Below are 24,304 nucleotides of genomic sequence, written 5' to 3'. Positions count from 1 at the left end.
GGTGTGGAATTTTCGCTTTCAAACCCGTGACGTCATGACAATTCAGGTGCGCTGCCGTTTTTGTGTACAGAAAGAGCACACGTGGTTAGTGTGGCTGCAGCATCCATCTTCACTTCTATCAAATTGCAATTTTTATTATTTTTAAAAATAAACCACTAACTGCAACTTTGCCCAGAACAGTTGGAAGTCATTTGTGCAATGACAAAATTTGCGTTCAAAGTCCCCACGAATAGCAACAGGACAATCTCAGTGCTTTTGCATACCACACATCTCACCCTTTTACCCAAGTTTGATTTGTTACGTTGTGAAATTATAAGCAGTGAAGGAGACATGAAACGAAGAATTTCAGCAGTAATTTAGTTACTGAAGTGACTATTGCCCATAAATAAACTGAAGAATTCGGCAACGCCGATAGCAACGAACGTGCTCGGTGGTCATCGAAGAGGAACCCTCAAGATAAGGCACTAAAAACAACTACAACAACCCAGAATAATGTCGAAATAGTTGCGCCTGGCTGCAATCCTTCCAGATAACGCTGATCGCATCTCGCGTAACAGTGATATTCCCGCACGCCAACGGTTTTGAACTCGAACAAACGAGTTTCACGGCATTACTTCTGTCAAAGAAGCATCGGCCGGATGCTTAAACGAAAAGTAAGGCCAACGACAGCAAAGACAATCCAAAATAAACACTGGCAGCCCAAACAATGAAAGCGAAAAAAGCTTTTCACTGAGGCCGCGTCGTCGAATCGGTGTCCACACTCGTACACGGTCACCAGGCTTGTATTGCCTGTGGCGATGGAGGAATACGCGGAATACGGAATAGCCGGCCGAAGTGCCAAAAGGGAGGTGTTCCCAAGGTGTGCCAAAAGATGACTCACACTTATCTGTTCTGGCTAGGCCAAACCAACACTGCTTTTAACTACAGGCTGTATACCCCACCCTGCCATTGTAAATGTATTTTCGCAGAAAAGATGCAGTGGAGCTTAGGGGGCCCAAACAGAAAAACATACTTTTCCTCGTGGCAGCTGAGTGGTGGGTTACTGGAAAAAGGTCCATTCTGTGATCACCACCCCTCGAAAGGGGTTTTTCTTTTGTGCTTCCCTCTCCCAGCTTTGGCAGGATATACACAGAAAGTTTTCCGCCCTAATTTTTGTTCACAGAAAAACTACTACTTTCGTGTCCTGGTCAAGGAGGCGTCGCGGTAGAATTTTACACACCTGGAGGGGAAACAGAAGTTACCTCCTTTTTGTGGTACTTAAGTGCTGCCATCTATCGACAGAAAAAGTTCAAATCTGAGTTGCCTCGTAGCTGGTGAGCCCTCTTAATTCATAAGAAAGGAGACACCAAGGACTTGAAAAATTACAGACCGATCAGCTTACTGTCCGTTGCCTACAAGGTGTTTACTAAGGTAATCGCTAATAGAGTCGGGGCAACCTTCAGTGGTGGAACTGACAACTGGCTTCTTGTAGCAGCTTTTGTAGTAGACGAAATCGCAGTTTGTAGCAGCAATTTCAAGTTTTGTAGCAGGAAAAATGGCATTTTGTAGCAGATATTTGAGCTTTTGTAGGAGGGAAAAAACTGTTTCTTAGCAAAATTTCATGTCTCGAAGCACTTAAATAAAGAAGGCTTGTTTTATTTCTGGAACAGTCAACTGCTCAGGTGTTTATGACGACCATAGCCATGCAAAAACAAGCTTCAAGCCCAAATTTAGTCTAAAGTCTGTTCTTTCCTTAAAAAGCTGCAAAAATATGCAAACAGGAGATTTTGCTAAAAATAAAGCCGTTTTTATTCAGATGGACGACATAACGAGATATGCAACAAAGCTATAAAAATTATACCATTCTTAAAACTGCAAATTTAAGGTACTATTTCTTTTCTTTCCTTGATGACTCCAGCTCAGACAGCGCAGCTGCGAGCCTTTCCTGTCCATTCTTCAGAACATCTGCAAAATTTTTAGACTTGACGCCTTTTGCGAAAAGCAGCTCAGCATTGGTGATCATATTCCTGGCCAGCCTGATCTTTTCCAGTACCTTCTCTTCATTCTGACCTCTTTTCTGGGTGTCCTTGTCCGGTACATCAGCCTTCTTTTGCTTGTTTTGCACGTGTCTCTTCTGCTGCATTTGCCTCCAACCACTGCAGCTTTCACTTCCGCGGTACTTTCAGCGCTCTGATTAATCGTTGTGTCATAGGAATGGCAGCTGGATTTCTGCCGAAATGCTGGGAATATGTCATTACAGACCTAAGCCCATTTACAATTTGTACTGAAAAGGACGATCGCCCTCTCAGCTCTCGCCGATTTTCACTGAAGCCCCTCTCCAAATGAGCATTGCTGTGCGAGAGGCACAGAAGTGCTTTTACGAGTGCCGCCAACAAGGGACATTTTCGAGCCCCATCATCTTGCTTGAGTTCGAAACATTTTTGCCAGAAGTCATCAAGTCGTTCGGATTGTCTGGCTAATATCTTCTGAGACAAAAAGACTAAACTCATCCATCAGGGCGGAGACCTCGTGAGCTGCGATGACCTCCGGCAGCGATGACCAGCATGGATGAATATGGACACTTTCTTCGCGCCATTTTCTTCCAATCAGCACAGGTTTTGAACAGTGTTGCCGGCAGATGTCGAGTTCCGCGACAGTGAAGTTCGGTTTTGCTCTCGGCAGAGTTATTCAGCGGCGTTTTGGCGCAGACATGGCGCGATTTTGTAGCAGCATGTAGCAGGATTTCTGATCTGGCGCAGCTTGGCCCAATTGGCGCAGCAGTTCCACCACTGCAACCTTAGACTTTAACCAACCAAATGATCAAGCAGGCTTTCATAAAAGATATTCCACAATAGATCATATTCACACTGTCAATCAGATGATAGAGAAATGCGCAGGATATAACCAACACCTATATATAGCCTTCATTGATTATGAGAAAGCATTTGACTCGGTGGAAACCTCAGCAGTCATACAGGCATTGTGGAATCAGGGTGTAGATGAGCCTTATGTCAAAATACTGGAAGATATATATATAGCAATTGTACAGCTACCATAGTCCTCCATAAAGTCAGCAATAAAATTCGAATAAGGAAGGGCGTCAGGAAAGGAGACACGATCTCGCCAATGCTATTCACCGCCTGTTTACAGGAGGTATTCCGAGGCCTGAATTGGGAACAGTTAGGGATAAGAGTTAATGGAGAATACCTAAATAATCTGCGATTCGCTGATGACATTGCTTTGCCGAGTCACTCAGGAGATGAACTGCAAATCATGATCAATGAGTTAGACAGACAGAGCAGTACGTTGGGTCTAAAAATTATCATGAAGAAAACCAAAGTAACGTTCAACAGTCCAGCAAGAGAACAGCAGTTCACAATTGGCAACGAGGTGCTGGAAGTGGTAAAGGAATTTGTCTACTTATGGCAGGTAGTGACAGCTGATCTGGATCATGAGACAGAAATAACTAGAAGGATAAGAATGGGGTGGAGTGCATATGGCAGGTTGTCTCAGATCATGAATAGCAGGTTACCAATATCCCTCAAGAGAAAAGTGTACAACAGCTGTATCTTACCGGTACTCACCTACTGGGCAGAAACGTGGAGGCTAACGAAAAGGGTTCAGCTTAAGTTAAGGACAGCACAACGAGCCATGGAAAGGAAAATGACAGGTGTAACGTTAAGAGACCGGAAGCGGGCAGAGTGGGTGAGGGAACAAACGCAAGTTAATGACATCCTAGTCGAAATCTAGAGGAAGAAATGGGCTTGGGCAGGGCATGCACTGCGAAGGTAAGATAACCGCTGGTCCTGAAGGGTAACGGAGTGGATTCAAAGAGAAGGCAAGCACAGCAAGGGGCGGCAGAAGGTTAGGTGGGCGGATGAGATTACGAAGGTTGCAGGCATAGAGTGGGTGCAGCAGGCAAAGGACAGTGTTAATTGGAGACACATGGGAGAGGCCTTTGCCCTGCAGTGGGTGTAGTCAGGCTGATGATGGTGATGATGATGATGAAAGCATGTGATGGCATGGCCAGACTGGAGCGGCGGCAGCGGTGAGCGCATGGCATGACGCTGCAAGCACTGCTCGCACCACACGCGCGCGGCAGCATCTTGTCACGCCCGATTCCATGCGCGAGACATGTGTCATCACGTGTACCGAAAAGTTGACAACGTCGGCAAGTCTACCAACCTTGCAGTCTACAGTTTCGATGTTGTCTGCTCCTCAGAATGCCAGGAAATGGCAATCTCTCGAAACCAAGCAGAGCATTGCTAGGGACGTCATGAGTTGTTTGAAAAAGGCTACGGTGGCAAAAAAAGTATGGTGTCGCCAATGCTACTGGGTCCGCCACTTTGAAGAACAGCAACAAGTTGCGACAACAGCTGCAGAAAAACTCCGCGTCGGTTGCAAGGAAGCGGATTCATGTGTCAAAGTACGAAGATGTCGCCGCTTTGTATGAACGGTTTCGCGAGGTCCAGGCCCAGACTGTTTCTGTGAGTGGCTCGATATTGCAAGCCAAGGCCAGGTGCCTTGCAAACATTTTGGGGCATGATGGTTTCAACCCAATGAACGGTTGGATTTAGCGTTTCAAGGAACGGCACGAGATAAGCTCATTGCCATCGCCGATCCCGACAGCGTTCTGTGTGAAGTGGCCGCCACAGATGAAGACATCGTGGCAGCGGTGCGTGGTCACGAGCCTCTATCGATCAGAGGATGAGGCCGACGAAGTGAGTGAAAGTGCAGCAGAAGCTTCGTGCAAAGATGCGCTCGACTGTTGCAATAAATTGCGCCTCTACTGCGCTCAGAGAAACCTCAGCGAGCAAGCACTCAAGTGCTTCACTGCTTTTGAAGATGGTCATTAGCAACGCAGTTCAATCACAGTGCCGGACTAAAATAACATCGTTCTTTCATTCACTATGACGCTTTGACAAAAAGAAAATAAACTGGTTTTTTTGCCTTGATTGCAGTGTTGTGCATCTGATGCGTTGTCAGGTGCACTTTAAAAGGTACGCTGGCCATTCTGAAAATGCGAATGCATGGAATACCTACTTTTTGGTTACAGTGCAGTACCGCTTATAATGCGGATTTTCCCCGACTCCCACGGTATGCATTATAAGCGGTCTATGCTGTACTAAAACGACCCTGCCTACAGTTTTTAGTACCACAGCACAGGGGCCCACACAGTTGAAGGAAAACAGGGACCTGAGCCACACACAGTGACTACAGTGAAACAACTCCCTCTGCCCTTTTATAACTATTGACACAGGTGTCACTATTGTGATAGCTATCGTCACTTGCTTCTGGCTATCGCCATGTCCTGCAGCTGCCACATAATGTTATCTGATGAAGCGAAGACTTAGGCAGCTCAGGTATCGTTACATTTATGCCCTAACCATGCTGCCAGCACAGTTTATTTATTTACTCTCAAGTCCAAGTTAGCACAATGTATTTCGTAATAATTTTTTCTTTCCCAAATTGCACTCTGCGCCTCGGCCAAAATGTATCCCATGACAAATACAGGCAAACTTTAGTAGAAGAAGAAATAACCACAAAGCAGGAGAATCTTCTTGCTTGTTCCGTTACCTGAACAGGGGTGTAGGCAGGGGCAGCAGCAGCAACAGGTGGAGGCAGCTGAGTGGGGGATAGAAGCACCGGTGGGGTGGCAACAGCTGCTTCGTAGCTGGAGGGGGGGCACAACTTCCAAGCTGGTGCCCACAGGCTCCCTGACCTCAAGCTGCTGAACTGGCGGCAGAAGCTCCATGTCCTCTTCTGTGCTGTCCAGGGTGGGTGAAGAAACTGGGTCCGGATTTTGTGGCGTCACGTCTCCGGAGTCTGGAGACAGAGGGCGGAGGCAGAGGAATATGCATGGGATCCGTCAGGTAGGCGGTCTCAGCTGCACAACAACAGGACTGGGCGGCTTGTTGGTCACGCTGCTGATGGCTGCTGCCAGAGCCTGGTAGTCCTGCTCAGGGAGAAAGGCAAGACAGAAGCAAGTAAGCAAATAGCTAGGGATGCTGAATGAGAGTTAAGGCATTATGGCACAGGACTATGAAGTGTACTACTATGAAGATTTTAGGTACAGAATGAAGCCTGTTTCTATTCTTCGCAAACTCTGAACACGTTTTACAGCTACAGCTGTTAAGGCATGCTTCCTGGTTCTGCACTGTCGGCGTAACACGAAAAGCAAATTAACAGCAAGGGCAAGTGCTGCCTTATTTGTGCACCAGCATAAAGTAGTGCCTGCACTGTTTGCTGTGTGCCACAGTCTGAAATTATATTCACCACCACAAGCACACTGAATCTCGCATCACGCGACAGGCATGGCAACTGGCGGTCAGTTTTTTTTTTTTGAAAACCACTCCCCTCTTCTTCATTTCACAAATGTAAGGCTGATAACCATACCAACGCACCTCTCCTTTTATGCACCTCTTCTTCTAATACAGTCGAGCCCACATATAATGGCCCCACTTAAGACGAACTTTCGCTTATAACAAACGAGACCTGCGCAACCGTCAAAATATACATTGTTTCAATGGCACAAAATCACACTTAAAACGAACGTCATTAAGCCCTGCTGATCGATTACAGCGAACGGACGGCGTAAACTCAGCGCCGCGATGCGAGATAGCCTGCTTCCGACATCTTTGTGCGCCCCGCGCGCCGTATGTTTTCGGGCCAAGCCTTATCCCAAGCGAAATGTCCACCCCGTTTCGTGCCGCTCCCAAGTGAGCTACCCTTTCTCTGCCGACGCGCCTTCCAACGCTGACACACCTTCCAAAATCCCCCCCCCCCCTCCCCTCGCCCCTCCTCGCAACCAAGAGGTGGCTGCACTGACGCCCATGGACGCCCCTCATTGGTCTCTCCGCTAGCACTGTGCGTCTGTATCTTTAGCTTGATTGGCTTGATTGCCACCTGTGTACGTTACACGTCTACCCCAGCTTTTGTCACTCATGTTGCGGTGCGGACGATTCGTTGGCTTTGTTCAAATATCGGGCCCTGGTTGCAATCCGGGATGGCGGACGGGAACACCGTGCCCATTTCCATTGTGACGGCCACTGGTGAGCGGAACTGCTTCTGCAAGGCTGGCTTTGTCGTGTGTCTGATGCCGAGCCCGTCGCTTCGGAAGATGACCAACGCGGCGGCGATTGGTGGCAGCGCGTCGCCGACTCCGACATGGGGGTCATGGCATTGGTTGGAATGATTTTATTCCTGTTGATGATGATGCCGACACCGCGGAACCGTGCACGGACAAGGGCATCGTTTCTGAAGTGCGGGACGAGAGTGACGCGGAGGAATCGGATGAGGGTGAAACTTCAGAGCCAGCACCCATTAGTGCGCCTGTAGCAATGGGCTACATAGAGAGCCTCAGACTTGTCTATGACAAGGGCCTCGGCGAAGAGCACGCTTCTGCTTTAAATAAACTGGAAACCTCCTCACTGGATCTGCGCTGCAAAAAACACGTCCATCACGGACTTTTTCACAAAGAAAAAATTTACTGTTTTGACAAGCAACTGTCTTTAAAGCTGTGGTCCACTTACTACGAACTTTGAGATATAACGAACGGATGCCGCGTGACGCTCATGTTCGTTATAAGCGGGCTCAACTGTACAGCCGAGAGGTTTTAAGAGTGAAACTTTCCATTCAGACAAAGCTATTATCTTAGGCACTCACTGTAACTTCACACCAAACATAACCACCTGTATGCAAAAAATCAGGTCATTTGAAATGGCTCTTACAATCAGCTGCCCAAGAAGGAGGTGAGATGAGAGGAAAGGAGGGAGGGGTTAAAAGAGGGTACTGTAAAGCCGTAAAACAAAGCCCTTTGGCTTCACAGATCCCCATAACCATGATAGTGAGTCTTTGAATTGTGTCCCCATAATCCAAAGTAGGTGTGTGCGAATATTGAAATTTTCGAATACGAATTGAATACGAATATGAAGAAAAAATGGCTTCGAATACCGAATCGAATATCGAATATCTGTTCAGTACAAAAAAATTTCAGAAAATGATAAACAAGCAAGTATTGTTGCCCTTATTATTTTTTTTTTCAAAGTAACGTATGGTCTTTGCAACTAAAATAAACATATCTAAACTGCCTCAGTACCATATAGAAAAACATGATGTACACAGAAATGTATACTACTTGATTAGGCAGCTTAAAAGTATCCAAACTGTAATGAGGTCATGCAAAACAATATCCATAAAGTGACAAGACTGGCAACAAAAAATAACATGATGACTAATAAAGCCTCATTCATTTGGAGTTCAAGGGACCAAAAGAAAGCCTGCTTTATCCAAAGGCCCTAATTCATAGCCCCCCCCCCCCCCCCCCCCAAAAAAAAACTGCCGAAAATGCGAAGGTCAAGTAAGGCCTTATGAGGCGGCCATCGCGTCAACACCTGTAATCCCGTGCTATTTTTTGACCTAGAGACAGGGGCCTTCTGATCGTTGTCATGCTAGCTGTTACGCCCACTAAAGAGGTGCAGGGGTTACAATGAACCATGCAATCGGCAGGATTTTTAAAGGATTCGGTGCCCTATTGTGACAACTTGACGCGCCCCTTCAGGAGGTTCCGGCGAAATTCCGCAAGTAGGCTTTCCCCGCATAGCGTAGTTTACAAGCGGGGTGACGGTCACGCTCGGAAATTTATGAAGGCGACAGGACGCGTTCTTCGAATGTGGGCAGTAAATATGTAAGGTATTACTGTAGGATTAAAAAAAGCGCAATTTCGCGTTGCGATTGTTCGAAGCAGGCCATCGTAAATCTTGTTCGCAGCACGTAGGATATGTGGGAAAGCCCATTTGCGGAATTGCGCACGAGGTCAAGCCTAGCGGCGTCGGAATGCGATCGGTCCGCGTGATAAACGACGGAGAAGGAAGGCAATAAGACCTCTGTATTGTTTTCCCTGAATTTTTAACTTGCCGAGATATTGTGGTTTTGCCATGGTCGAATTTATGAGTCTGTGCAGTATACGATTGCTGGTGAGTATTCGGGAATTCTTGAATATCAATTTCTCGAATACGAATACTGATCGAATATCTATTTATTTTTATTTATACACAGTACCTACAGCGCCCTCATTGGGGCATTATTGTAGGGGGGAACAAACATTTTGTACATAATAAATTAGGCAAATGATGCGGTCTACACAGAAAATACAATAAACCCATGTACACGGAAGCAAAAACAAACAAACAAACAAAATAAAAACCATTGTAGAAAGGCAAACATACCCTAAACACACACATACACACAAAAAAAAAAGATACATTTTAAAATACAGCACTGCTTAAAACATAATACACTCGGACAAGAATTATTGCACTTATATTGACAGGTGGCTTTGCAAATCGGTCAGAAACGATGTAGGAGGAGCGGTAGCGACCCGCGAAGGAAGACAGTTCCAATCATGCACTGTTCGTGGGAAAAAACTATATTTGAATACGTTTATACGGCAATTGTATTCGCGCACCTTAAGTGGGTGGTCAGTGCGGGCGGAAATGTAGCTGGGTTCATTAATGTATTTCTCTTTTGGAATTCCAGTTTTATTATTAAGCACATTATAAAAGAAAGAGAGTCTCAAATATTTGCGCCTGTTTTCAAGTAACGGCCATCCCAACTTCTCACGCAAACCAGAAGAACTTTTTGGAAATTGTATCAAACATATTCGATTCGTATTCAAAATTTCTAATGCTTTTTTTAGATGCTCCAAATTTGCGCTGTGCCCCCAGCGGCTTCCACTCATTTTGAAAGAAAAAGAGAAAAGCAGCTTCGCAACATCAACAAAAACGCAAAATAGCGTTGCTTCTCTGCACTGCTGATGGCGGCGATGGCGATGGAGGCTATTGATTTCAGCCGTCTATAGTTGCAAGATTCCCATAGTTTTTCTGCCAATGACTGGTATATAACATAGGGGTCGACTTTTTGCCTTGGTTTTTAGGGGGAAAGAAAAAAGTTTGACCTATATTCCTGTTTTCATGGTAACTATGAGAGAGAGGAGCAACGCCTGCAACTCACAATGTTAGGAGGAAGGGAGTGGTGTTGAGGATGGTGCTCTTCAGTAGGCGGCGCCATCCCTGCTTGCTGTGGAGGCACCATTGGCCCTGGCGCCTGCACCACCATCATGTGGGGTCCCACCTCTGCTGGGGGCGGCTGCATGCCAGGGGCCACCACTGGCTGGGGCCCACCGAGCATGGCATCTGCAAAATCAAGAAGCACGAGAATAGGCAAGCGAGGAGTCATTACAAAACAATGATTCTGGAAGGGGTCAATGATCAAGTGCAGAAGTAATGGGCCATCCGACATACATTCATACTACTTCAAATCAGATTACCGACACAGATGGGATGCAGAAAGAGAACAGGCATACCCAACTATGTTCGTGACTGCGATTCACCGGCTTATTCTTGATAACCCAAAATAGAAGCAGACAAATTGGCAAGGCTGATGAGTACAGGCTGCATACTGCACCTCCTGGTGGTCCCTTTTCCTTCTTTACCTTCCTTTTAGTATTTTTGCAGGTTGTATGGTTACAGACTCATCAATAGCGAGAGAAAAAACTCACCACAGCAGCGTTGTTCTAGACAATGAGTACATATTTTTGTGTGTATGTGCAAACAGATAGCTGCTGATCGATGTGGTGTGCAGCTGCCTCCTTTGTAAACATTTATTGCAGTGTCTTCCATTCAAGCCATACACCAATTAGCCCACTGTCAGTCTTCTGCAGCTCTCCAGCAGTGTTTTGTTCCTGTTTCCTTACTGGTACTGGTCACTAATGGCGTTCCAAATTGTTTACAAGGAGGTGGCTAATGTCTGTGCTACTGTGCTAGAATGGCTAATTGGGTGCCTTGTTAAGTGTCCTCTCTTTTCGTCTCCGTCATCGCTGTGCGCTGCTCCGTAGCTACGAATCTGTGCTACTGTGAAAACAAAACTCAAAGCATAAAAAGATGGCAAAGAATTTTTAGTCAAATGATAGATTACTGCAGTTTATTGTGACTTCATCCCTGTTATCATTCATGGCTAGCTTATGTCCCCAAATGCACACTAACAACCAACCAACCAACCAACCAACCAACCAACCAACCAACCGACCAACCAACCAACCAACCAGAAAGTATGGGTCACAACCAGAAATGAATGACAGTCAACATAAAGTGGAACCCCGGTTATATGTCCCCCGGTTTTGCGATGACCCGGGTTTTACAATGAATTAACACAGTCTCGGCGAAGTCCCCATAGAAGCAATGCATTAAAAACCATGGTTATCCGATGCAATTTTACGCCTGACGCGCGTTACACGACGACTCTCTCGAAGCGCGGGACAGAACGGCGGACGAAAGAGAAGTGCCGGGGGTCTCTTTCCTCGCTCCGTCTCTCCGCATTCGGAGCACTTGACCTCACCCGACCGGTTCGGTCTGGCGGGCGCAGCTTTCTTCTCTGCCTTGTCTCATCGTTCGTTTCTCTCTCCCCCACCAGCAGCCGCCCGCGATGCCCGCTGTGCTGAAATAGCGCGTTTTCTTCTCCACAATCACTTTCTCCCTCTCTTCTCGGCGGCGTCGCCTCTTGTCGCATTGGGGAAGCGTTTCTTTCCTTCCAGTTTCCCAGCAGCAGATCGCCGACAAGGAAGCGCGGAGAGGCCTAGGTTTATCGCACGTGATCTTCGTCGTAATCCTAGCGACCAGAGTTCCGCAAGGTTTTGAGTTGTGTCGAGCAACACAACGCACGATGTCCCGAAAGTGGACAGCTCTGTCGCTCGGTGATAAGCTCAATATTATCAAGGAAGCGGAAAAGTGGCATGGAGCCACGAAAGCCAGCATTGCCAGGGACCTTAAGATACCCGAATCTTCGCTTAAGACGATCCTGGCAAACAAAGTGGTGATATTGCAGAATGCCAACAAGTTCGGGCTCAAGCGGAAAGCGGCAAAAGAAGGACAACACGAGAAGTTAGAAAAAGTTCTCATCAAGTGGCTGCATCAAGCACGGAGCTCTGCGATCAATATTGACGGCTCCATTCTAACAGAAAAAGCGGACCTTGTGGCATTGCGTCTGGGCATCGACAACTTTCAGGCATCGAACGAGTGGCTGGATCGCATTAAAAAACGAAACAGGATTGTGTACAGCTGCTCCTGCGGAGAAAGCACTTCTGTGGACGTTTGGATGGTGAACGAGTGGATGGAGTTGCTGCCGGAGATGATTGCTGCATACAAGCCCTGACGTTTTCAATGCCGATGAGAGCAATATTTTTTACTGTATGCAGCCCGAGCAAAACCTTGCGTTTAAGGATGACAGCTGTTATGGTGGCAAGCGTAGTAAAGAGCGTGTGACGGCACTATTCTGTGCTCACGAGGATGGTTCTGAGAGGCTGCCCGTGCTCGTTGTTGGAAAGTTTGCAAAGCGACGATGCTTTAAGAACATGAAGACGCTGCCGTGCAGCTACAACTTCAACAACAAGGCGTGGATGACGTCTCCGCTCTTCAGCAATTTTTTGCAGCAGTTCGATAACAAAATGGGTTCTAAGCCAAGGAAAATATTGCTTTTCGTGGACAACGTACTGTGCCACCTACCCGATACATCCAGCCTGAGGAACATAAAGGTTGTTTTTTTTTCCGCCCAACTGCACAAGCCGGCTGCAGCCGCTGAATGCCGGCATCATTAAGTGCGTGAAGCAAGGGTACCGGAAGCGGTTAGTGCAGCATCGGCTGGTGGCTATGGAGCACAGCGAGTCGGAAAAAAAGACCACTGTGCTCGACGCCATGCATTTTATTGCCAGTTCGTGGAACGCAGTGTCCCAAAGCACAATCGCTAACTTGTTCAAGCACCGTAGCCTTAAGCGAGAGACTGCCTCCTCTGCTGGGGACGCAACAACCTCGATGCCGCTCGAGGCCGATGCATGCTTCGCCAACGACGATTTCGAGCATTTAAACCTCACCACGACCTTCGCCGACTACGTGGAGGCCGATGACAACATTGCGATCTGTGGCGAGGTGTCGCTGGATGATGCCATCGAGGAGGCTTTGCCTAGTGCTGACACCACTGCAACATCGGACAAGGACAATGACGACGCCACAGATGCCGTGCCTGTGCCTACCACGTTCGTTGAGGTGCTAGGGCACATTGACGGCACCCGGAACTTCATCTGTTCACGCGACACCGCAGAGAACCTCCTTTTGGACGTTGCCCAACTCGAGCGAAAGCTCTTGGTTCATGGATCAAACAAGGTCCAAAAGAAACTGACCGACTTTTTTTAAAGTTTGCGCCGGCTGGCGGGAATCGCGGCAGTGGGCAGTGGAGTGCCATAAAGGTTCGTTTGAATAAAGCATGATTGGTACCTGTACTCCAGCATTAATTCTTATCGCATTTACTTTTTTGGTAATTTCGGTTTCCAAGCCCTGCAAAGTATGTTAATAGTTTACATTGAAATTTCTCTTATATTCTTTGCGCGAAAAAAGAAGTATTTTTATAGGCATAATTTATGTTCGGATTATACAACGGCCGCATTTTATGGCGCTTTTTCGCAGTCCCGAGAAAGTTGTATATTCGGGGTTCCACTGAATTTTGAACAGATGCATTCTGCCAATAATCGTAATATAGAAGATGAGCAGAAGTGAACCATACTAAATATTTATATTAATAGTCATTGACAAAAAGTTAACCGCATTAAACACGAGAACTTGACCATAATAAATCTCACGCAGGAAACAAAAGCAGCAACAATTAAATGAAACAAGGCTTTTTTTTTTTTTCAATAATTTAACAGAGGCTGTATATGTTCAGAATCTCGAAGCACTTGTATGAACACCTGTAGCAGAAATAGTGTTTATTCTCAGTTGATCTCCACATCGATACTGTCCAAATCCAAGGTTAGGTTTCTGGTCCAATGTGCAAGGTCAACACAGCAAATGAGTACTCACTGTGCTGCAGAAGGTATTCCTGTGGGGCAGGTGGCTGAGGGGCTGGGATAGGTGCCCCTGTCTGGGGATCGTAGTAAGCCACTGCAGGCTGAGGCGTCGGGGCCCCATATATGGCCGCAGCTGTGGCCGGGTCGTAGACATACATGGCCTGCTGTTGCTGCTGAAGTGGTGGCGCTGGTTGCCCCGAAACAATAGGAGCGCCCATTGGTGCAGCGGGACAGCCACCTGCACAGAAAAAAAAAAGGAAAGTAAAAAGTGCTCACCTTAGTACAGTACAGGCATGGCAGGACAACAATGTGAGGAGAACCTCAAATACAGACCACAGAGCTACAACATACAGGAATCCCTCGTTATAACGAAATCGCTTTATTCGAAATTTCTTCCGGTCCAAACCCAAACGCATGCATTTTAGGCCGCATTACTCGAAGTGCACGAAGAGCTTGACCCGCTTAGAGCGAAGTGGCGAGCGGGCGTCGACCCTTTTGCGCACGCAGTGACAAATTAATACCGCCGCCGAATTAGTCTCAGGAAGGCACAGAACAGGCCACAAAAGCACCAAACCTACGACCGATGACCTGCCTAGTAACGGGTGCCAATTAAGCGAGTGCCGAGTGCCCCCAGCTGTTTCCAGCGGATGTGAACGGAAGCGCGCCCGAATAAGTCGCAGTCACATCGCTGGTGTCTCCAGTGATAGAATCCAAGTGAAAATAAAATTTTCGTGACGCTTTGCGATGCCAGAAAACCGCCGTCTCTTGGATGCCGAAAACTGGCCAAAAGACCGCGGGCAGACTTGCGCTGTAGCATTCCAAGGGGTGTGCTCGGTGAGCAAAATTTTGCCGCTCTAAAGAACATTTCTGGTGCTGAAACGTGCCAAAAAGCACAAAAGAAGTGTCCCTCCGATTATGAGTCCATTCACGCTTGCGAGTCGCGAGCCAGGTGAGCTTTCAGCAAAAAACTCAGCTGGTCCCTGGCTGTCGTAGTCGTCGCTAAGCCTAACCGTTTCTCATCAGCCAAAGCAGACGAAACTCTCAAAAGTGAGCGAGCAACGTTATTCCCGACAGCTTTCGCTTTAAACGAGAAGGCGACCCGCAGGTCGCGATTGCAAGCGTGAACAACGGTGTTGTCGAGCTGCTGCCTGGTCGCAAGCGACTGCTGGTCGACGAGAGGAGCTACATTAACAAATCGGGAAGACGACTCTGGAGAAGCCGGTCTAGAAATTTGCTTGCCGCTCATCATAATCGGCCTGCATCTCAATAAAACACTGCCCCTAGCTTCGTTGCACTTTTGACGATGCAAATCAACCGATAACTTGCCGAAAACACAAAAAATCCGAGCGTCGCCAGCGGCAAGTCAGGCTGTCAGCATGGTGGGTCAACGCAACCACGGTGTTTCTTTGGCGATTTTCTCAAGCAGGGCATGCTTGATTCGCGCCATCCGACTAGACAAACAGTCTAAATGCGTGGTAGGGTCATTGAATTTTGTTCCTAGACAACTGTCAACGGCGCGGACGCGATGCTGCGCGAACACTGACACTCGTACCGTAGAATTAGCACAGTGTCGTCGACAACGCTGCGCCGAAAAACTATTTGCAAACTTCACGGCTGTACACATCGGGAAAAAATCTGCCCAGTAATCATGCAAAGCCCCCACTGCAAAACCGTTCTGTTTTCACGATCGCGATGCGTACCTACAATGAGCGGCTAATCATTTTTTGAGCACAAAAAACATAGCCTCAGACTCGAGCCACGGCATTTCCGTGACCCACGCTCCCCCCACATAAAAGCGGCCACTGCCTTCGCGATTCGAAATATCCCGAAGGTTGAATGCATGGGCGGCGACCCCGGCATCGTGCAATGCTTGGTCAGATTAGAGCAGGGTTTGCAGGCATCAGGTCAGAACTTGCAACAGCCAAAGCTCACTGCCATTTTTGCACCTGAATAAAGTTTTGCTTCACTGAATACATTGCATATTTTGACTTCCTCGCCATTGCGGTGCAATTAAAGCTCGACTGCTTTAGATTTTCTAGAGTGGTCGCTTATATCGAATTACCGCTTATAACGAATTTTTTTGCCATCCCGCTGACTCCGTTATAACGAGCGAGTACTGTAATACAGTGCAGTCCAGTTATAACAATATTTGAGAAAACAGGAAGATCCGATCGTTATAACCGATTATAGTTATACAGTCCATCCCGGATATATCGAACTTGAAGGGGGTCACGAAATAGTTCGATACATCGATAATTCGAAATATATAATATGCATGTCAAAAGCTTCTCTAACAACTCCACACATCTCAAGGCAGTTTCCCGATGTCGTGACTAACGGGAACTTACCGATCTGTGCCTCAAAGGCGCGTAAAAAAACAAAAACACAGCGCGATGACCAGAGCACTTTATTTCGGAAGAAAAAAAATCTGTGACCTTTGCTTGCTTTTTCTTCTGCACCATCAAGTTCATTAAGCTGTCCTCAGGCTTGTCGACAGTGTCCAAATGAAAAAGGCGAGCTCCTTCCATTGTGTCGCAACAGCAGCGAATGACGCTGAAAGCTGATGCAAGTTCAGCGGCAGTGCGTGGTGGTTGGTCCTCTTCGTCGGAACCTTCGCCGCTGCTCGAGTCTGCGTCCTCGTCACCCACGATGTCAGCCACAATCTCCGCATCAGCGCAATCTGCTACAGCTTGCACGCCGTCATCAGCGCTGACGAAATCGCGTGCTGTAACGCCGCCTGGGAGTGCCGAGAGCTCGCGAAATTCGCTGTCCAGGCATCCAGCGTCATCGTCTTCACTGTCAAGACATCCGTCGTCTGCAGCTACCTCAAAGCCTGCTTTGCGGAAGCAGTTCACAATTGTGCTTTTTTTTCACGTCGTTCCAAGCACCAGCCAGCTTTTTGAATGGCTCCGAGGAGGTCCACCTTGAGTTCGATTCCTAATCGAAGGTTGATTAGGAGCCTCTGCACCAGTCGTCGTCTCTACCCAACCTTAAACGCTTCCACAATGCCTTGGTCGAGAGGCTGAAGTTTTGCCGTTGTGTTTGGCGGCAGAAACTTGAGAGGGTGATCTGCTTTAATGGGCAGACGACATGATGGGCCGAACAACTGACAAGAAGAAGACAAACTTTGCGGCCAGACTTCTTTAGTTCGGCATCCCACACCTGTAGTCACTCAACGAAAAAATTGGGTGGTTTTTTATGTCAAATAGCAAGTGAAGTTAATAATATTGCTCAATATAGCGAGCTTGGTAGCATGTACTTCATCATTCTCATGCAGAGAGATTTTGCCAGCAGTAATAGCATTAATTTCAATTCTGAATTTCTAGCATGCTGTGCATCTTCGAGACAAAGCAATTCCATAACTGCTCACAGATTTGCTTTACCGAATCCTGGTATCTTTATTTTACAACTTCCAACCACTCTGACACTTCGTAAGAAAATTTTGTGCATGCCTGCACAAAATTAAACCGTTGGTGTTTTAAGATGAAAAATGAAAATTATGCGTCCTCAGGACTGGATATTAAGCAGAAATAAACTTGTTTCGAGTAGAAATAACAACTGGAACCTGAAAGGATCAACAGAAGACCGGAGAAAAACAGGGGCGCCTGCCTGGCAATAAATGCACCGTTAGAGGCATGGAAAGTACGTGGGGCCAATTGCTCTTCGTTCTCCAGCAGCCGCATGCCTTCAGTATGTTACCTGCTCTAACTCACCCTGCACAGGCACCATTCCAGGTGGGCCCAGAAAGCCCTGCGGAGGCGGTGCAGGCACCACAATGCTCTGCTGCACAGGAGCCGGAGGCACCATGAACTGCCGCCGCAGGGCCTCCTCCTGGTCTCTCTGCTGCACTTCGAGCGCAAACAGCTGTCGACGCTCTTCTTTGGTCAGCCTGGGCGGAGTGGGCAGCAGTGTTCTGCAAAGGGCAATGCCGTCCCTGTTAGAAACAACTTACAAAGGCCCACTGCGACGCAACTGGTAAGCACCCTTTTCCAGACTTCGCCCACAACAAGGCATCGATTAGATTGGGGCCAACAGATGTTGACCAAGCTTCTGACCCATGTTTCAGCACCGAGAAAAAATGTCCCAACACTTGAGCAGCCACAAGTGTATACATGAAACAGAAAAAGCACAGAAGGCATGCAGTGAAGTGAAATCATATCAACCTTTATTATAATCAGCTCTTACTGCACATGTACCAATGCAAGCAAACTTCTGTTTTCTGTGCTTTTGTAGTGCAACTGAGGTAAAAGATGGCATGATACATTTTAACACTGCTATGGCAGCATGTTGTGAGCCCCACCCTGGCATCAGCAAGCAACCGCAGTCAAATGCCACCTGCGTGCCGCTGCAAGTCAGGCAATGAAGGCAGCTTATAGCACTTTGTCCAAGTTACTGGCACTGTTTCAAAAGCTCTTTCGTGTTCCAAAAAGCAGGAGAAAATGCATGCAGATGCCAGCAGCTTATTGCCACAAGAGCAACTCACTTTCTAGGCTTGGAGTCACTGCCAGAGCGCCGGTGGTCCGATGATCGATGGTAGGATTTCCTGTCGTCTCTCCGCTCAGGTGAAGCAGAATACCGCCTTCTATCAGATGACCGTTCATAGTCTGCAGAAAGCATCAGCAATGGATGAGCTGAGGCAATGATATTTGCAGCATTCCACTGCAGCGTTAAATTCAGCGAGGCGTAAAAGGTCCACCCTACTGTGTGTACAACTGATGTCCAAGGCCGGTTTTATCCACTGCGTAGTGATAATCTGCTGATGGCTTAGGTACCACATGTACTGTGCACCGTGGGGAAAAAAAATTTAGTATTGGAACCTCCATAAAAACTAATTGCTTGAAATGCTTGCAGTATGTATAAGAGGATACCCACTCGTACAACACGACCAGGCAACTGGGTCACGAGGTATCGTTGTAACACATTTGTCCCTGATCACATCTGTCCTCTAAACTTTTGCAGCTAAATGTATGCGCGATGCCACCGCAGCTATGGCAGAGCAGCACTCAACAGCCCATCGAGCCCAATCTACACACACCACTAAACACCAATCTGACAGGAAGTTCAAGCTCCACGCATGGGAAGGCAGATAGCAAGTTGGGTCTTTCAAAACAATGATCAGTGCTACCACTGACCTCAAAGAAATCTGCTGGCTGTAAAGCACACTCACATGAACAATTACATGTGCAGAACCTGAAATCCTTACCCCTGTCCCTGCGATCTCGGCTGCTGGATGATGGAGGGCTGCGCCGTCGAGATCCAGAGTCCCTGCTACTACTGAAAGACGATTCTCGGCTCTTCTGCTGACGATTGCGCTCTCGTTCTCGCCTGTCTGCCTCACGCTCGTCTTCACGACGTTTCTGCTGCTCCAAGCGAGGAATCCGGAAGACTTCCTGCACACAACGTAAAGCTGGCACAGTCAGAAGAGCTGTCTTGGGAAAAAGAAAAAGAAAACACCCATGATGAAGAGCTGCATTGCTTGAAGTACTTGACAAGCTCCAGTGCTTGAATTTCTTCACACAGACTATGTCAGCTACATTAACAAATGCCACCTTAAATCATGATTTAAATACTATAGTCAAGCAGAATCTTCCGACCCTTCCGTTTGCTACACAGAGATGACAACAGGACAACTAGGTGCTAATCAGAGGATAATATTAGCTGTCGAATATATGCTTGCTTCCCCTTCGAGAGCAAGTGCATTTTTAAAATCATTTCCTGCAAGAAAATGGCATTTGATCAAGGATTAAGTCATGTTAAATGAGGTTTGTATCTAATTGAATTTAGCTAAGTATAGCGACTCAGATTAAAAATGTTGCTTCACGGCAATAGGAAATGGCTTGTCACAGCTACGCAGTCTACATTACTACAGCTTTCTAAAATTTCTTGAGGTGCTTTTCACAGTGAAGACTTTTCTGTCTTTACAGTCAACAGGGGCCCGCATGCATGCATGACATCATGTAGTTATTCACCAACCTTCAGTGAGCTCCAAGAGTCCAAGAGTGTGGATGCGAGATCAGACAGGTCCTTGGCCATTTTACCACCGCTCTCGTCCTTGGGGCCATCGCTGGGCGTCGAGTCCCCGTTCTCAACCAGGTTTGTAGAGTCCGGAGAACAAACCACAGACCCAGTCAATGAGCGCTGACCAGGCGCCGACGCTGGTGTTTGACTACTGAACAAAAATAAACAAAAATAAAGGAAAATACTTATGCATGACTAAGGAGCTGTGTCAAACAGCATGTTTCCTGTGCTTTTAAGATCATAAACATGCTGGCTTGGCTTCAGAGAAATGACAGACAATTAAATGAACAACATAAATAGATACAAATGTACATTTTATGCCACAGGGAATACTTAATTCCAGATTGCTTGAAGACCACAAAAAGCTTGTTTATTAGCAAGGAGCAAGTGCTTGCAAAATGTAGTTGCACAGTTGGTTTTTGAAAGTACCACAGATTTATTAAGGAATGGTCCTTCAGTATACTTATATTAATGCAATACACCTTGCACTAATATCGAATGCACTTCAATTGAGTCATATCAATTCTCAGCAGGTAAAAAAAAAAACTGCAAATTTGTTGGGAAGGAAGAATCGGCAACTTACTCTTCCCTGTCACACCCAGCAAATGTGCAGCTCACTCAGCAAGCAAGAGATGCGCGAGGTTATTGGTGAATTGCACTGATTGATCTAAACAATTAGGTGACTGCTCACTCAGGTACCTTGAACTTTAATCCCCCTGTGGACACCAAACTGCACTTTGCCAGACTGCTAATGAAGTATCTGCTCATAGGCTACACTTTACGAACACACAGTACTAATCATGACTCGGCTACCAGCTACTGTGACTCGCGATATGGTATCACAAATTACACCATCAAAATGCCTGGCAACATGCATGCTATGCCACAGATTGCTAACCGAGCGTTTCCATTCATATCGTGCCATTACTACCAACTCACTTTTCTTCTAGCAATGTCCATAATTTTCTTTCCCTCTTTAAATGCACAGTACTGCGTACCACACGACAGATAAGCATCAGCTATTCCAGATGCATGATGGCACCAATGGGCTAATGGCTCAACCATCAACACTCCAGTTTTGGAACTGAGAGAAAAGAAGGTTTAATTTCAAGCTCAGCTGGCAGTAAACAGTTTTGTTTGCAGTGTTAGCTCATGACTGGTGACAAACCATACTTTGGCACTGCAAGAAATGACAGATTCCACAAGCCTTTAAATGTGTTAACTACAAACAGATAACTGGATGCCTATCGCTGAGCCCTTGCTCTGTGAAGCCCTAGAGGAATTGAGCAGAAACTTTGCTGCCTCTGCCAATAGCCATTTTATGTGTGCTTAAAATAGCCTCAATCCTACCGATTTGACGTGTAACAGTGCTTTTCAAGTCAGTGCTTCTATCACCCCCAGAACACTGTGGGGGTGATAGAAGGAAATGCATAGTTCAAGGCGAATGCACCTATCATCTAAAGTAAAATTTTCCATACCTACGCTGCCTGTGGGCATCTACAACAAGACAAAGCTTGTCATTTCCATATGGGGAAGTGACACACACAATTTTTGAAGTTTTTGCTGAATATAAGCTTCCACGACACAGCAAGAAAGAGCAATCCATCACAAGGCAAGCTGCTCCAAAATGAACAAAAGAAACATGGCACCGCTTTAGAAAAAGCATATCTGCTGCAAAAGAGGTGACCTCTCCAGGCCCGCAAGTGGAGTCGACTGAAAGATTTAAGAAACACGCAGAAAGATACAGTGATTTCCCTACACAGACCCTAGGGGGGGGGGGGGGGGGGGGGGGGGGCATACACACCCCCTCGTTTCTCTGAAAGCACTCCCTTAATTTGCAACATTTTTTTTTACACATGACCGGAATTTTTTGTCATCTTTGTCATGAGTGTTCGGAGTCATAAAAGTTGCTAACCCTGTGACATATTGACGGCACAAATAAAAATAAAAATAGCCACCACTTCTCCTCTACCTTCAACCCCCTCCCCTCCCCTAGATAATTGGACAGCTCCCGAATTTCAATGCCCAGGGAAACCCCTGAGAAGATAATAATAATAATAATTGGTTTTGGGGGAAAGGAAATGGCGCAGTACCTGTGCGTACAGCACGTAAGGGAAGGGATGAAGGAGGGAGTGAAAGAAAAAAGAGAAATAGGTGCCCTAGTGGAGGGCTCCGGCATAATTTCGACCACCTGGGGATCTTTAACGTGCACTGACATCGCACAGCACACGGGCGCCTTAGCGTTTTTCCTCCATAAAAACGCAGCCGCCGCGGTCGGGTTCGAACCCGGGAACTCAAACTACAAAAGCGTACACTTACCCTGAGCTCTCCGAGCCATCGCTGTCAGCCTCCTCGCTGGCCATCTTGGGCTCCTTCTCCGATGAAGGTGGGGTGCCAGACTCCGCAGCCCCCACAGCGGCCGCTGCCCGACCAGAGCTGCCCTGCTCGGCCAACTGAGAGGCCCAGCGGTGCACCACCGACATCACCTTGCTGTCCTTCACCATCGTCTTGTTGGGGATGGGCAGCTGGCGCAGCACCGTCAGGATCTGCCCAAAAACCGTCACCACTCAATGGCTACAACAGTGGGTGCCGTGAAAGCCAACAGACGACAGCGTTGGTACATCTGATTATATACATTAGCACTTGAGCATTACCTCCGACTTGAGGGCAAGTTCGTTGTCTGGAATGTCTGCCATCCAACTCCACAGAAGAGAGAGGCCATGGTAGTCGAGGAACAGGCGAAGGCAGGCTGTCTCAGTTGTGTTCTGTACAAAGAGGTGTACGTTCCTCAGATGAAGCAAGCTGCAACACTGCTATTTCAACCTGCTTCACAGAATACATTGCACAGGCAAGTTAGTGGTGCGCATGTGTGCATGCTGAAATAATAATTACAGGAAGCTCTTGTCTGTTTAATTTTTCCATCGATCGTGTTCACTGCTGCGGTATACACTGCCCTAATCCCTATTCATTTATGAAGGGGACGTGGCTTTCAAATCGCGAAAATCTTGAGAAAAAAATGAATTTTAAAAAACACAAGCTTTCCTACCTATAAGGTCTTTTGAGTTACATCCCAAAAAGCTTTCCCTGAAAGCAGCCCTGAAGTGAGTTTAAAAGTATTTCTGTGACCGTAGGTAGCACAAAACTGGCTGAAACCTCCGTGAAAAGCCAGTTTTCTCAAAGGTATATTTTGATCTGCCTGCCATGCTCGCAGAACGCATAGTATGACAATGGCTTCGCAGATTTTTATGTGGTTCGTTGTATTGTGTTCCTTGGTAAAATTATTACACAGTTTGGTGGCAAACAGCGCAACGACGCGGACAGAGTGGAAGAAAATACAGGACAAGCGCTGTATTTTCTTCCACTCTGTCCGCGTCGTTGCGCTGTTTGCCACCAATATGTACCACCAACTCGCCCGTTTGGCTATTGTGTATTACACAGTGATGTCCCTAATCAGACATGATGATAATTTGTGTGTTATGCAAGCGTAAATAAAACGTTCTGTGTAGAAAAAAATCAGGCTGCAAAAAATATCTGGAGAATTTCACTGCATCAATCATTCCTTTGGGTAAAACTTAAAAGAGACTGCAGACTCCTACCGTCTCTGGTTGCCATGCCAGGCAGAAATTTCTGCAAGTTTGGTACAGCAGTGAAGCATATAACAAATTATAATGTCAAATTTAAAATTTTTCAGTGAAACTTTCCATTTAAGCATTCAGTGGACCTTCCAATCAGCATGCAAAATTTGATTGCTCTACGCAAAAAAAAAATCACCTCCGAAACCAGCGTCCCTCCTTAAAGGGACTATGCAATGAATTAAAAGTCACTTGCAAATGTTTTCAATGCTTAGAAATGATGCTAAGAAGCATCCACACAAAGTACGAGTGTTCGGAAGTGAGCACGCAATTTATTACGAATTTTTAAAAACCGTGTTTTTTAAAATTCGCGGGCTGATTGATGTTTTCGTAGTGACCGGTTTTGAAAGTAAAATCGTGAAAATAGACGTCACTAGTTCCGTGACGTCGGCAGGCCACTACACGCTGTCATTCGCTGGAGCCACGGCGGTCTTTGTGATAATATAGCTATTATGTCTTTTCTGGTGCGAACTTCAACACCAAGCCAACCAGCGGTTGGTCACTGCTGCGCGGTGGTAAACCGTAAGCTTTGAGCTTGGGCCAAGCGGCGCATCGATGCTTGCCACTCCGAGTGTCCCTGCTTGCAGTGGGGCTGCACTTCACAAGTGGCGATCGGTGCAGCGCACTGGCCAAGTTTTCGCACATGTGTCGCCTGCTTTACTCCTGTCACGAGTGTCCCACTTCGATATGCACTTCTGAAGGAAGCAAATACACCTGTCCTCCATGGCGTCGTGAGTGTAGTCGTAGGTTCTCAGTCTGGAGGTGCCATGTTCGTGTCCGTTAA

The 24,304-nt window shown here is 46.9% G+C and overlaps 1 protein-coding gene across 1 annotated transcript in view; it reads right to left on the bottom strand.

Annotated features, from left to right (window-relative positions):
• The window catches only part of Set2 (SET domain containing 2), a 120,329-nt gene that overhangs the window by 23,057 nt on the left and 72,968 nt on the right, over nt 1–24,304 (bottom strand). Inside the window, 13 exon segments of the mRNA XM_077656818.1 lie at nt 2,767–2,781; nt 5,156–5,193; nt 5,641–5,818; nt 5,820–5,866; nt 5,869–5,935; nt 9,991–10,172; nt 13,884–14,108; nt 17,584–17,783; nt 18,354–18,474; nt 19,074–19,260; nt 19,844–20,039; nt 22,208–22,434; nt 22,543–22,653. Of these exon segments, the coding sequence (XP_077512944.1) occupies nt 2,767–2,781; nt 5,156–5,193; nt 5,641–5,818; nt 5,820–5,866; nt 5,869–5,935; nt 9,991–10,172; nt 13,884–14,108; nt 17,584–17,783; nt 18,354–18,474; nt 19,074–19,260; nt 19,844–20,039; nt 22,208–22,434; nt 22,543–22,653 (1,794 nt within the window).

Source organism: Amblyomma americanum, chromosome 3, assembly GCF_052857255.1.
Source record: "Amblyomma americanum isolate KBUSLIRL-KWMA chromosome 3, ASM5285725v1, whole genome shotgun sequence".
Lineage (NCBI taxonomy): Eukaryota > Metazoa > Arthropoda > Arachnida > Ixodida > Ixodidae > Amblyomma > Amblyomma americanum.
This window is presented reverse-complemented; position numbering and strand designations above follow the sequence as displayed.